We start from the raw sequence: 13,962 nt of genomic DNA on the forward strand, positions 1-13,962 counted from the left end.
GACAAGGTCAATGGCAAGGTTATAAGAATGCCCAGGAAATAGGGAGGATATGGTTCTGTTTCCTGTTCTTCAAGAAGATTTATTGTACTCGTAGTAGTAGGCTAGACCAATGGCATCGACCTTGTCCTAGACCCTTACAAATAGCGCCTACTTTTGCTATTATAGCATTGAAGTAGCTGGGTAAAATAGGCTCATAACTGTTGCAAAAGTGGAACCACAATTATGGGAGCGTAATCATAGCTTTTCTTACTACAGCCCCGTTCTATGTCAATTTTATAGTCGGTGAAGCAAAAAATGCAAGATCCAACTGCGTTGTCAGGGAAAATATCGAAGTCAGGCTTCGCAACGGATACTCTCAAGCCTAGCAGTTCAGGGTACAGGATTCGCCAGGTACCCAGAAACGCAAAGTCGGCATTCTGCTCGAGCCGAGAATGTGTCGACACACGGGTAGCTCTAAGCTGTCGACACTTTTGACGAAGTCAACTTGGGAGCAAGGTGGACCCCTAATGTGGTGATGACGGTAGATGAAGAGCTCGTCGTCGATTATTCTTGCGGATGTTTGATGCTTGAAAACCCACCGTGTGGCAGCTTGCGAACTCGCCGGGCACAACGGCAGCAAGTTGTACCCTGTACTGCGCCAACAATCTAGTGGGAAATGCGTTGTTGGTGTCTTTTCATCGTCCAGAGTGATGAATCTGTCAAATTCAAATGCATTCTCCAAGTACTGTAAGGGCAACCCGAACATTGGCCCAAAGAAATGCCGGTTCATTATCAGGCGCCCTTCAGAAAAGCTGATCTCAGGAGTGCTGCGCCTCACTGCCAAAGTCCCTGGCCTCCAAGCCACAAGGCTTATGTCTTCTATCCAAAGCTGGAATGTTCCTGGTCTGCGGCGGCCACCGAGCCGACGCTTTGGTATGGGCGGATTGTTGAACTCCCGAACGATCCGGAACACAGGGTCACAGCCAGGATGAAGCTGTATTGCCGTGCGACTATCATGAGAACTCCCCAGGGGCCGAAGTCGTGTGCATCCGAAGCATAAGAACCAGTCCGGCGCGTCTCTTTCTAGTAGGACAAGAGTGGCGAGGCAACCATCTTGCTTTTGTTTCAAATACCGACGGGTCGGACACAAAGCCGAGAAGAACCATCTTGAGACCAGGGCAAGGGCTATCCGTGATGATATGGGCAGCGCGTCGGCAATCATAAAGAGGACCTCGACTGGCACAGAAGGCAGTCTGAATGGATTCTTTTGCGTCTGAGTCGTTTCTGTACAGCGCTTCGCCATGTGTATTTATTCAAATGAAAAGGAAAATGGAAAAGAAATCGGGAGAGAAAATTTGAGGGGTTAATGGGTATCAGCGAATTCGCATGCAAATCTTTCAAGAAGGCGAAGCTTAAATAGCCTTTTTGTCATAAAATCAAGGTGAATCGTTTAGGTACATAGTTTTGTGGACCTCGTCTATTGACGAACGGTGGAAATGGAACCTTGATACGTATCTTCTGGCGCCTACTGGCAGGCCACAGGAGTGGCAGCCGGCTCAACGCCTGTCCATGTTCAACGGAATGGTTGGAAGATGCGATATGTGCTTTCCAGTCAAGTAATGGTGACATTATGACTCAAGACATATTGACATCTGAAATCAACTGACCGTTTCACCTCGCAAATCGCGGCCCACATATTCTCGCCAATTTGCAACCTCAACCTCAGATCATGCGCTGTGACCTTCAACTCAGCATCATCCATGTTTTTTCAATGTTTTAAATACTCTCTGCTGTTGGGATTTAGTCTCAAGAGCAGAGTAGCTAGAGCGCCACGTCGGGTTCAGCTGGGCTCTACTATGTGCTAGCTCAAACCACGCCTGAATCTGAGTTGGGATAAACCAGCTAGAACGAGAATGGCTCATACCATGGTTGACTCATCTGCAGAAGAGTATCAGACTGTCGACGAAAAGGTACATGATACCAAATATGTAGTAGTGGGCAACCCTCAGCAGATCGATGTAGGGAAGCGCACAGATTTTGACAACTTGACCTCTGTGAATACCCACTCGTGACACGGATTGCAGCACACTCCGAGGGAAACCCTTTCGTACGAGTGGCTTCGATATTTGCGCCATGACGCAGAACATCGATAATAATACTCGTTCAGAACTGGTGCAGAGCAGCAGCATCAGTGTCAACGAAACCAAAATTATGGGCCTCAATGGCAGTTCCGGAACACGCGAAAGTCTGGGGTGCATGTACGAGAGAATTTGGAGCTTCGAAGCTCTGCTTTGATGGGCGCGACACTTCATCCCAGTTGCCGCTCTCCTTGGCGTTACCATTGCCCTTCTAGCCATCATCTACGCAGATAGTTGAGCAGCGGGGGTTCGGCTTCTGGGGCTCTCCGTCTGGCTCGAAGTCGTCTGGGGAAATCTGTGGATTTCCAAACTCATCGCAATTCTGATGGCAACTGCGCACGTCTTTCTCTGCGGCATTGTCAGCACCTGGAAATATCACACCGTCCTCCGAGGTATGGAGACTTCCATCTCGCTGGTGTTCTGGACAATCGATGCCTATGCCACCGTCGTACCTGTATGCATAGCATTTGACTCCGATAAACCTACTCCCAACTGGGTATCGATCTTACAGAAGGTCATGTTGGCTTCCATCGCTGTCGCCGCCATGGTCCTCGTCCAAAGCTTCGTCATTCAGCTCATCAACATCACATACTCCGCAAAACAATTCACCACGCGAGAGTCCAAGCGCCAAATCGCCATGCTATACACTCTCTAAGGTACGCATCTTCAACGCGCATATATCCGCTTTTTGCGATCGTTTCGCCCAAGAGCACTACACCATCATCACCGGCGAAGTCAAACAGAAGGACAGCTCACCAAGCAAGCTTCTCGCCAATATGCGACTGGCAGGGCGAGAGGTTGCACAGGCCTTTGGCCAGATGACAGCAGATATCTCCGGCAACAAGTCGCTGTTCAACACCCAAGCCGCTCACACCATAGTCACAGAAGCGCTTGAAGCCGATACATCGTCTGATTCTCTTGATCGACGTATCTGGAGGTCGTTCGTCCCTTTGACTGGAGATGCTATGACAAAAAAAGACCTCGAAAAGGCATTTACTGCTGATCGTATTCGTGACGTTCAAGAGCTGTTTGCTCTACTCGACCTGGACCAGAACGGCGATGTCAGCTCGGAGGAGATGATCTCGACAGTCATACGCATCGACCAAGAGCGCATCGTAATCTGGAAGAGTACCCACGACATACAGTCTGCCGTGCGAGTCCTAGACCATTTCTTCCAGGTTTTCATCCTCATAGGTACCGGTTTCACATACGCCGCCTTTTCAGCAACTCATTCTCGATACATCTTACCACCATCGGCACCTAGCTTGCCGCCGTTTCTTTCGCTATTTCAGGGACTGTACAGGAGTTTCTAGGCTCGTGCATTTTCATCATTTTTGTGAAGCACCCATTCGACGTGGGCGACCGTGTGATAATCGACGGCCACGAGCTGGCCGTGGAGAAGATTTCGCTGCTGTGTTTCGTTTTCCAGAAGGTTCCAGAAGGTAGGCTCAAACAAACAGACACAGGTTCCCAACATCAATCTCAACAGCATGTGAGTGGACAATGTGTCCCGAAGCAGGGGTCTACGAAAGCGCATTAGAGTGCAAATTGCAGACGACACCAGCTTAGATGACACTGAGAATTTGGGAAGACGGATACGGGACGAGATCGGTGCTCCTGAGAATCGTCGGGACTTTCGTGGGGATGTAGATGTTGAACTTGTCTCCATTGGTGGTACGAGCAAGCTTGAGGTCTATGTCGAGGCTGAGCACAAGGTTAGTTCTACTCCCTTTGCTCATACATCTGTTTGCTGACTCAGAAACAAGTCGAATTGGAATAATGAGCAGACGCGTCGCATACGTCGCAATAAGCTCATGACTTCTGTGGTGGGGTTCCTTCGTGCGTGTTGTTTCCATTCATGGACCAGGCGAAGGTAGCGCTACTCTGGGCGATCCGGCCGGACCAACTTATCGGGTCGTTGTGAGTGAAGAGGTAGCCGCGGCCGCAGCTAGAGATTTCCAACATAAGAAGGGCGCGCTCAACCGTGTTTCTCCGGTATCATCTTCCAAAAATGATGATCAGGAGTCGTTCACAGGCATGAAACGGCGCAGGTAAAGGTTACTACTGAACTGAGTGAAGCTACCTAGTGAGCACGGTACTGCAATTGCTTCGTGTTCTATGGGAGTCTCACCGCATTTGTAGCAAGGCCAAATGTTCTGCGTCGGAATATGCAATTAATCGGGAGCCGAGTCTGACGGAAAGAAGACAGAGGAAAGCGAAGTGTGCTTGATTGGCCGCCTCGAGGGTTGGCCCCTTGGCAAAGTATCTTTCTTCGATAGGAAGATATAGAATGTTGGATATCAATTTGTCATTATTACAAGTAGAAAAATCGAAAGTGGAGAGCGCCAGTGATGCGTAGGCGGTAGAAATATAGCAAAGCTATGATGTGGAAGGCGCCTTCTCATTCAGCCACCTACATTTATAACTCTTCCCTTTGTTGCATTCCCTTTAGGTGACGTTCTAGTTTCTATTCTGTAGCTGTTATCGCAGCTTTCGTACCATCTTCTCCGTCTAACGCCAGCTGTCGGCGATGACTATATTATATATCCTTCTCCATCTGTCACCATCTGCTTTAGTTCCCCGTCAAACATATTGGTCATCCGTTCAACTCCCTCTCCATCGAACTACATTCTATTTCGACCCAAGATCATCACCAACAAAGCTCTCGCTAGCTGACTTTAAGATCTAATTCTATACAATCTAAACTAATTGCAAGTTATCAGAGCCTCTTATGATTTACCTCCCAAAATGAACTCAGGCCGTTATACGAGTGAAAGTTGTCCGTGACGGAACGTCACCCGCATATTCACCGTCTACAATAGGACCGGATCTAAAATTATCCCTTCTCTAGATCGAAGTCTCTTTCGATAAACTTTCTCATGAGAACATCTTGAAGACCTTTTCCTGATTTGAAGACTAAAATGTTGTCCTCCTCATTTCCAGGGCGTTTTTCACTTTGGATTTCTTACTAATACCACCATGCAGAAATTCTATTGATGGAAGTTTGGGAGGAGCAACGAACTCATATGAAACGATGGATTGATGGTCTTGGTTTGTCTGCAACTCAGAGCCAAGGTTTCAGGGTATTTCGGGAATAAAAGCCCCTCAGAAACTTTGAAATTGATCGGCTGTGGATTTACCGGCTGTCGAGGACGTTTAGATCTTGAATTCAAGCTTCGTCCGCATGGATCGAGGAAGCATGAAAGCATCTAGTAAAGAGAGTCTGAGCCATGATTATCATTCCGGCTTCACTCAAACATATGTATTTGAATTACCATATCGATCTTCTCGGTATCAAAGTATAGTACACATTAGCGCTGTGCAGGTAAGAATCTTATGTGAGAATCTTATGGTTCAACCCCCTTGTTCCTGGCCGACTACGCGATGCCTGTTAGTTTCTTCAATTGACTTTGACGATGCGTTCCTGTGGCACTCGGATATGCTTCTTCCTCAGAACCCCGCCCCGAACCCAAGGGTGTCCAGTATTTCAGAAAGCTGTCGTTCAACCTTAACCCATTAGGGCGTTGGACGACTACTTCTGAACAACCCGACACTGCTCTGGCAACCTTTATGTGCATCGAATTGTATACACAAAGACTGAAACCAAATACATGATGATGTTCACATACTCAATTGTGCTCGGCTCAGCGATGAGTTTGCTGTCTGGCACGACTGCGAATTCTGTATCGCCGCCAGACGGTCGAGGCCAGCTCAGCCATCGAGTCGACGGTCCCCTCCTCGATCCAAAACGTACGACAGATGCAGTGCGCGCACCAAAAACGAACGTTTGGCGTGACCTTAGCGAAGAAGAAGTCCACAACGTGACTCAGTGGCTTCTCGGTCAGCGAGACCTCAATCTGACCGACCCTCAGTCAGCAGGACCGTGGTCTAATACAATGTAAGACACTAAGGGAAAACCACTTGAACATGGATTTGACGAAAGTAATGACAGTCTCTTTGCTGAGCTCAACATTCCCAACAAAACGGCTGTTCTTCCGTACTTGGACAGCAATTCCAAAGAAAGTCCTCCTCAGAGATACGCACGTGTTGTCACCACTCGCCGAGCAACTGCAGAAGCCTACTGGCAAGAGCTTGTCGTTGGTCCCTTGCCTATAAGTGCCCAAACGACTGTACAGCCTCTCCAATACCTCTTAACCCGCAAAACAGATGGCATGATTCGTTGGCTTGACCCGGATGCTCACGGTGCCTTGGAAAAGGAGTTCCTGTACAAGGTGTCTGCTTCTGTTGCAGATATTACTCAGGATCTTTGCGGAGGCGTCGCGCTTGGTCAGGATAATGACTCGCTGGCCCTTGTTGGACTCACGACTCCTTACCAGGAAGATACCGACGGAGTTATAGTTCGATGGGACGAGTTCAAAAGAAAGCCATCGGATCAATTTGATGCCCAGACGCTCCTCCCTCTGGGCCTATTCCTCAAGACCGACGTGACTGGGCGTGATTCGAGCAAGTGGCGCGTCATGGGATGGTACTACAACGACATTTTCTATGCTGACACCAACGCATTTCGAGCTGCATACCAAAGCCCAAATTTTCAACGGTTGGAGCCAAATGTGGAAGGTGACTGGGCTCGAACGGATCGTCAAGGGCCACCATTACGGCACGACCTATTGCAACCGCCCAATATGCTGCATCCTAATGGGCAGACACGTTTCTCGGTGGACAATGAACAGCAGTATGTGGAGTGGATGGACTTCAGCTTTTACATCGGATTCTCGCATGATACTGGTATGTCGCTGTACGACATTCGGTACCGAGGTGAACGGGTGCTGTATGAGCTGGGCTTGCAGGAGATCCTAGTACACTACGCAGGTGAGTCAAACCAGAGTGAAATCATTCTGACATCAATTGTTCCCTTTCCCTTTCACCGCCTGATCATATTTTCAGGATCCGGCCCATACGAATCAGGCCATGTTTCTCATGACTCGCATGTTGGCATTGGTCGATATGCCCTTCGTCTGGTACCTGGCTATGACTGTCCTTCATACGCAACATTCATGGACACGCGAAGCCATTCCGGAGGTGGAACCAACGGCCGACGCAATTCCATCTGTATCTTTGAGTACATGGCGGACTCGCCAATCCAGCGACATACGGCCTTCACTTACTTGTCTATCACGAACAACGTTTATCTAACTGTTAGAACGGTCAGCACCATAGCCGATTATGACTATGTTATCAGTTACAAATTCTACATGGACGGATCCATTGGGGTGGAAACGGAGGCTTCAGGATATATCATCGCAGCCCATCGAGCTCACAACCAGGACTACGGATATAACATTCACGATCATCTGTCAGGTTCCATGCACGAACATGTCATCAACTTTAAAGCAGACTTTGATATCTTAGGGACTCGAAATACGGTTCGAATTGTGCGGAACGTCCCGGTCAAGCAAGTATATCCCTGGTCCAACGGGAAAATGCGGAGCACGATGCAGCTCCAGCGGTCATTCATCATCAATGAGGATGAAAGCCGCTTGAATTGGGATGACAGCACGGCTCAGAAGCAATTGGTGATTGTTAACCAAGACGCTGTTAACGAGTATGGTGAAACGCGTGGCTACCAGCTCGTCCCGGGGCAGCCAGCAGCGGCACTTCACTCCCGGCTTACGGCCGTGAACAGTACGTCACTTGGCCGAACAGCTGGCTGGAGCTCGCATGATGTGCATATCACAGCCCAGCATGACACGGAGCCAAGATCAGCGTACCCTTTCAACGCCCATGACCTCTTCAATCCCCCAATCGACTTCGACCGGTTCTTCGATGGTGAGGACCTCAATCAGACAGACCTCGTCGTATGGTTCAACTTGGGCATGTATCATCTACCGCACTCTGGCGATCTTCCCAACACTCTTACCACCACAGCCCATGCGGGTGTGAAGATTGTACCAGTCAACTTTTTCTCATTGGATCAGACCCGCCGCACGGTGAACCAGGTCCGGATGGATTTTGGAAAAGGGAGAGTGTCCCATGTGGAGACGTTCGGACGGTCGATGAACCTTACTGAATCAATGGGAGGGAATGGGTGCTGTTGGATGAACGACCAGGTTTCGTTGGCCGAACTGTACAACTATGACGGCCCGGTAGATAATTAGGTAGATCAGAGCGGATATTGTCGTGATGGGTGGTCCGACTATGAGGCTAGATGCAGGGTGCGAGACTTGGCTCAGGTTTCTTGACCGACGCTTTTGACAATCAACTACAACTACTTCAAGTCAAGCCCTTTCTCTCTTCCATTGATTTGCGTCTCATACAATTTTGCGGCACCAGTTTCGATTTGAAGAGGCTGACAATGTCGCTCTGTGATAAGAGAAAAAGGTTTAGCGGCCGCTGTCCCACTCTAGGTACAGAGACATATTCGGGCAAAAGGGGTGTGCTTCTTTAGCGAAGCTGAGAAGTTAGTTTAATTGCCGTGCGGCTCCGCTGGGCGACGCGCGTCTCTGCCTAGAAACAGCCACGGAAATCAGATGAGCGCGCGAGTTGCGAAACTGATGGGAACCAGTGGGGCTTCCATGTTCAAAGTTATCTCGTTTCAAAGTATACATCCCATAAATCCTCCAATCGCGCCGACTCGCGGATCACGGCACATATTTCGTTTGATGCCATGGGTAGTGAATTAGCCGTTATCAGGTGCACAATGCTTGTGATCGGGTAATTTGATTGAGGCGGTATTTACTCGCTAGCTCATAATGGACCAGTCACTTGACACAGATTTACTTCATAGCTGCCACGCGTCCTTAATGGATGCCCTTTTAACATCAGTCTAAAACTTCTTGGACAGCTTCACAGGCGGGTCCTTCAGCCGTGACGTAGTCCTTGGTTCGCACTTGTTCTGCGTTCTGCGCAACCATGAGTCTAACATTCCATCATAATTGACCCCATTGGACGTCACGTCTGCTTTTAGCTTCCTGAATGAAGGTAAGCTGTAGACGCAGTTTGGCGAGGCGTGTCACCAGCAGCTGGCTTCTTGCCCCGCACTCAGCAGAGACCAGAGCTGGACCTTGCCATGCTTGTTCCTGGACCCTAGATACCCATTAACGACATTCGGATCAAAAGCTTCCTGCACACCCCCATAACCTCAATTAGGTGACTTTGCACTACCGTCTGAACTGTTCAGCCTTGGCTTAGATCACAACTTTGACGGCAATGAAGTGTCAACTTAAAAGCTGTTATTGCGACCGAAACTACCGCGATTTATGAATTCAATTGCTGCAATAGCCGCAAGCCCAGTCTGACCAGCGCGTAAGCGTTGAAGGCTATTGTCTCATCGACACCATTGCAAGGGTACTGTTTCGAGAAAAACGGATTAGACTCAATGGAATAAGCAGGAGTTTCATTCTGCGTCAGCACGTGGCACTTGGAGCTGCCATGCCTTCGACCGGACTACCTTGACTAATTGCTAGACCCCTAAATTTGCCAGAGCTTTCTCAGCGCTCTCGCCCCATGACTCATGTTCTTACGTAGCCTGCCAAGCCTATGGTTCTTGGATTCTCATGCCATCCACTTGCAGATCAGGGTCCGTCCAATCTCCGTCGTACGTCATCTGCGCAATGGCCCTCTTGACCGCCCATTCCCGAATCTTGTCAAAGTTTCGACAGCTGTGTGGCAAATTAGCCCGGTGTCGACTCTTTTGCAAGTTGTCATCCCATTGAAGAACCAATGGGGTGATGTCTGAATGACACATGATCGACTGCCGAATGGAGTCGATGCAATGGGCTAAATGGTCCTTCTCGAGGATGGCGGCATAGTAAGAATCGGAATAGTACTCCGGCCATACTGACATGCGGAGAGCATTCTACGTAGAAAAGGGGTCGGAGGTTAGCCTTGTGAGCTTGCACCCTAGTGTGAGACGTTGGTAGACTTACAAGGCAGTGCAGCTGATGGAATACGTCCAACTTTATCCAGTAAAGACCTGGATGTCTGGGACCAAGAGTGGAGGTTGTGTTAGAAAGACGCTGCGCTTCATCCCGCGTAATGGCTTCTCCTACGCTGACTTTCGAGAGAATGAGCCAAATTCCTTTGAGAGTCGAAGAACACAATCCACTCACAGTGCCATAGCTCAGCCCAACGCTGGTCCATCTCTTTTGACGGGGCTCCCCAATATTCAGTGACACCGTCACCAAACCCTTGGGTAAAGGTCTGCAATTGATATTCAATTACGTCTTGTGCTGGACCTGAAATGACGTTAGGCAAAGGGAAAAGCCCCATTCATATCATCTCTCCCATCAAACAACAGCAAATGTAACTTACTATAGAGAAGCTGGCCACATAAATGCTTGGCTCGGGTGATCCGGTACTGGGCATAGGTGTAACTGACACCGACAGTCCCCAAGAACCACCAGCACACGATCAATACAATACTGAGCTGCTTACATGCCGTCCTACGGAAGTTGGGTCGACGTGGACAAGACTCGGTACCATTTTCGGAATCGCAAGGAACGAGCCACTCGGTCGAAGAACCTTTCAAAGTAGCCATTGGAATTCGGGTGTTCAAGAATCAAGATTCATAAGAAAGGTCCTACGTCGTGTAATCTACTATCTTCTGCACCATGTGGGCTTGAGAATAACGATTCTATAAGACTGCAGCCGTCTTTATTATGAATACATGCCGGGACGAACAACATGACAGACAAATAACGTCGGCACATAAACATATCCAAAAATGGGTGTGCACATGAGGGGTTTTGCCACCGGCTTTGAAGGCTACTCCACCCGTCATTCCAGATGAAATTTAGCCAGGACGGGCCAAATTGCCCAAAACCCTAAACCACCAGACTATACCGTTCTAGAAAACAGTTTATGATGATCACAGTGACCAGACTACGAGTTAGTCACCGTCCACGGGTAGCTCCGGGAAGAAACGAAAAGCCAAGTTGCTATCTGGCGGCTGGCATCCTTTTCTCCAAGGCTCATTGTGTATTCCACCATGAACTCTAGGAACAACTTCATACCTATTGAGGAAAGGTTTTCCCGAGCTTCGTAGCTTAGTATTTCCGAGTGATTCCAAGTAAAGGATCATTCGTGTCCACAATAACATGGATGGCAAAAGAACACCCTCAAACGCATGAAGTCACTTCGATATTCCAGGGAACTCCTGCTCATGTGGGATGATAATCAGGAAGCCCCAAGCAGACATATATATGAATCAGGTTCTTGACTTTACTGGGGCTGACTCTTGATCTAACTTTGTTCACGCGGAAATGGTAGCCTCGTAGGATATGTCTGAGTCTCGTTGCTTAGGTAGTTATGTGTATAATCTCGGCCGGTTAGGGATCGCTTGACATATGTCCAGAGTTCAGCTTTCTTCTGCATACTGAAGGTTATCGTGAAAACTTTCTTTAAGTGTGAAAGAACAAGTGCAGTACTCTGTCCCCTGCTGTAAACTCCTAGGCTCTGACAGCATTATTGAGTTAGGGTTATGTCAAGTATGTCCAGTATCTTCAAATAATATCGAAGGTCACTTTTTCCCGTCGAATCAGCCCACCTTCAGTTCGATGCCCCCTCACTATGAAACGATCTTACCTCCATGATATTGACCAAAACAGATGGGTTGAGGGGCTGAAATGGGCCACACCCCAGCAATGGCACCGTGTAATCAAAGGCAATTCCATCGATCATAGCAAAATTCCAACCCCCTCAGAAAATAGACTTGCTCTCTTTGCTCTCAAAATACCCGCTGGTCTTGGCTCGAACAACTTTGAGACTCGTTTGTCGTTCGATAGACTTCTTCAAATTGCCGAAGCTAGCGAACGGCTACGCCTCATCGACATCACATGTTGTTCTCAATACCGAGGCCAGCAGTCATTTCAGCACATGAAAGGTTTAGGAGTCGTTATGAGAAGCTCTCACTCATTGTTCAAGAAGCATATAAAGTATATATCTTCACCATCAGCATCAGCATCAGCATCTTCTTCCGATTTGTATCATCAGTCCGTCTCCGCACATTCTACACCACTTGAGCTTTACTATCAAATAAACCAGGATCAAGAGATCATATCCGTCATCATGCAGTCAGCCATTATCGTTCTCAGCCTCGCTGTCTTGGCTGCTGGCGCTCCCAAATCTGTAAGCGAATCTTCAACTCTGTCTGCCTTAGTGGAGAGAGAGCCTTCTGGCATAGTTTCTTACTTTGCTTCCAAGGGTAATGGGGTTGTTGTCCGATCTCTTGATGACCTTGCTCATGTCGGCGACGGCGAAGTCGTGAGGGTAAGTCGTCCTATACACCGCAGAAAAAACGAGGTTCCCCTACTGATCGTTCAATTTACATATAGCTCAAGCGTGTCAAGCGTTGCGAGTTTGCTGCTGCTGCTCCTGAGAATGCAATTGTTAATAAGAGGGGTAACACCTCTACTGATTGTGAGGATGTCCCTACGTTTATTACCAACTGGTAATTCGTGGTACACAGTATGGACGAAACATCAAATTTGGATTGAAATATGGTATTTAGTTCATAGTCTGTAAGATTCAACATCTTGCTGACTTTCTTGATCAAATAAACTTTCGGTTTCCTCTAACAACTGATACGACTTTCCCCTGGAGCAGGGGAAGAATCAAGTCTGAAGTGGGGCCGGTCACTGATCTCTGCCACAGAAGCTGTAAATTTCAGATCAAGCGGCATCTACTCTTCTTTAATTGCCTCGGCTTGTTTCTCAAAAGCATGGTGTGAATGTTTCTGACTCAAGTCAGCCTCACTAAGCGTCTGCCCAAGTCAAACAGATATTACCAAAGAGCTACATAATTCGTAGTGTATGGAAACACCCCAGTCACCACCAGCTATGGACTCCTTTTACCGCATTCGCGTCTCGTAAATATAGCTTCTTTCAAAAGAAAAATAAAGCGATGAAGGAAATCAAGTGCGTAGTCTGGAGCAGGCTCCTGACGCGCAGGTGCTTGCTTTGATGCGAAAGGAGCAATCTTCTTCCGAATGGAATTCTCTGCTAGCGCGCAAATCCGTGGCCTGAAGTACCCTTTAAGCCATGGGATCGGTGGAGTAGAGGTTAAGAATATTATCCATGTACCAGCTAAAATAACGCAGCAGCAGGAAGGCGCGAGCAGCAGCGGCTGCGACGACCCGGCCTTCGGGCTTTCGCCGCGGCAGTCTTCCGTACAACTCCAGTAACTTTATGAGAGTACCCGCAGATCAGAGAAGAGAATGAATGACGTGGAGGATGTGAATTGGTCTCATGGAGTCTCAAATTTGTCTTTAACTTGGCACTGTTGACTTAAGTTATTTCAGCTTGGGCTCGTTGGAAGTGAAGCAATCGTAGTGTCTGACCTTACGGTAGGGTAAATTCAACCCCGCGGTAATGCGTCAAATGACAAGTACTGATGGTATAAAGCTACGGCATTCCATTCCGGGGGGAAGCTTTACATCGGGCGATGCCTTGCAATGCGAGACAGCTTGTTCTTTCTGTACTAGAGCGACTCTTTCTCATGTGGATGTATACTCTACCTTGCCCTCGTTGCTATCTTCGTCGCTATTATCGTCGTCGTCGTCGTCGCTACTATCGTCGTCTTCAATAGGAGTGGCCAAGTTCGTAGAAAATATGATCGTAGATACACGTAGACTAGGTGGTCTCTTCGGAAGATATGTTTCCCTGGGCGCAAGTCCATGCTGCAGCAGGAGCCGTAATATTTATCTCCCCTCGCCGGTGTTGCTCGGCTGGCCCTCAACAAGCATTCTCCTAACATATCGCGGAGCCTGTCAAGCTGATGTCTCCGTGCCTGCAAGCCCAGTGTAGGAGGTCGTGATCTAACACAATGAGACCTTACTAGCGAAGAGGTGCTGATTGGTATTGGACGAAGAGGGACTTGACGCAAGTGA

The 13,962-nt window shown here is 48.3% G+C and overlaps 3 protein-coding genes across 3 annotated transcripts; all 3 read left to right on the forward strand.

Annotated features, from left to right (window-relative positions):
• Nucleotides 1-2,511: 2,511 nt before the first annotated feature.
• COL26b_014402 (uncharacterized protein) lies at nt 2,512-2,772 on the forward strand (the record flags this gene model as incomplete). Its single annotated transcript, XM_053186973.1, has 2 exons — nt 2,512-2,571; nt 2,629-2,772. 2 exons carry the CDS (start codon nt 2,512-2,514, stop codon nt 2,770-2,772), a joined length of 204 nt encoding a protein of 67 aa, XP_053029080.1.
• A 3,517-nt stretch (nt 2,773-6,289) lies between these two features.
• On the forward strand, nt 6,290-8,233 carry COL26b_014403 (uncharacterized protein; the record flags this gene model as incomplete). Its single annotated transcript, XM_053186974.1, has 3 exons — nt 6,290-6,947; nt 7,023-7,760; nt 7,815-8,233. The coding sequence occupies 3 exons, from the start codon at nt 6,290-6,292 to the stop codon at nt 8,231-8,233; spliced, it is 1,815 nt and encodes a 604-aa protein (XP_053029081.1).
• A 3,910-nt stretch (nt 8,234-12,143) lies between these two features.
• COL26b_014404 (uncharacterized protein) lies at nt 12,144-12,529 on the forward strand (the record flags this gene model as incomplete). The annotated part of the gene is made up of 2 exons (XM_053186975.1): nt 12,144-12,344; nt 12,410-12,529. The coding sequence occupies 2 exons, from the start codon at nt 12,144-12,146 to the stop codon at nt 12,527-12,529; spliced, it is 321 nt and encodes a 106-aa protein (XP_053029082.1).
• Between the last annotated feature and the right edge of the window lie 1,433 nt (nt 12,530-13,962).

The sequence above is a fragment of the Colletotrichum chrysophilum genome, assembly GCF_026319265.1.
Source record: "Colletotrichum chrysophilum strain AFK26 chromosome Unknown scaffold_367, whole genome shotgun sequence".
NCBI lineage: Eukaryota > Fungi > Ascomycota > Sordariomycetes > Glomerellales > Glomerellaceae > Colletotrichum > Colletotrichum chrysophilum.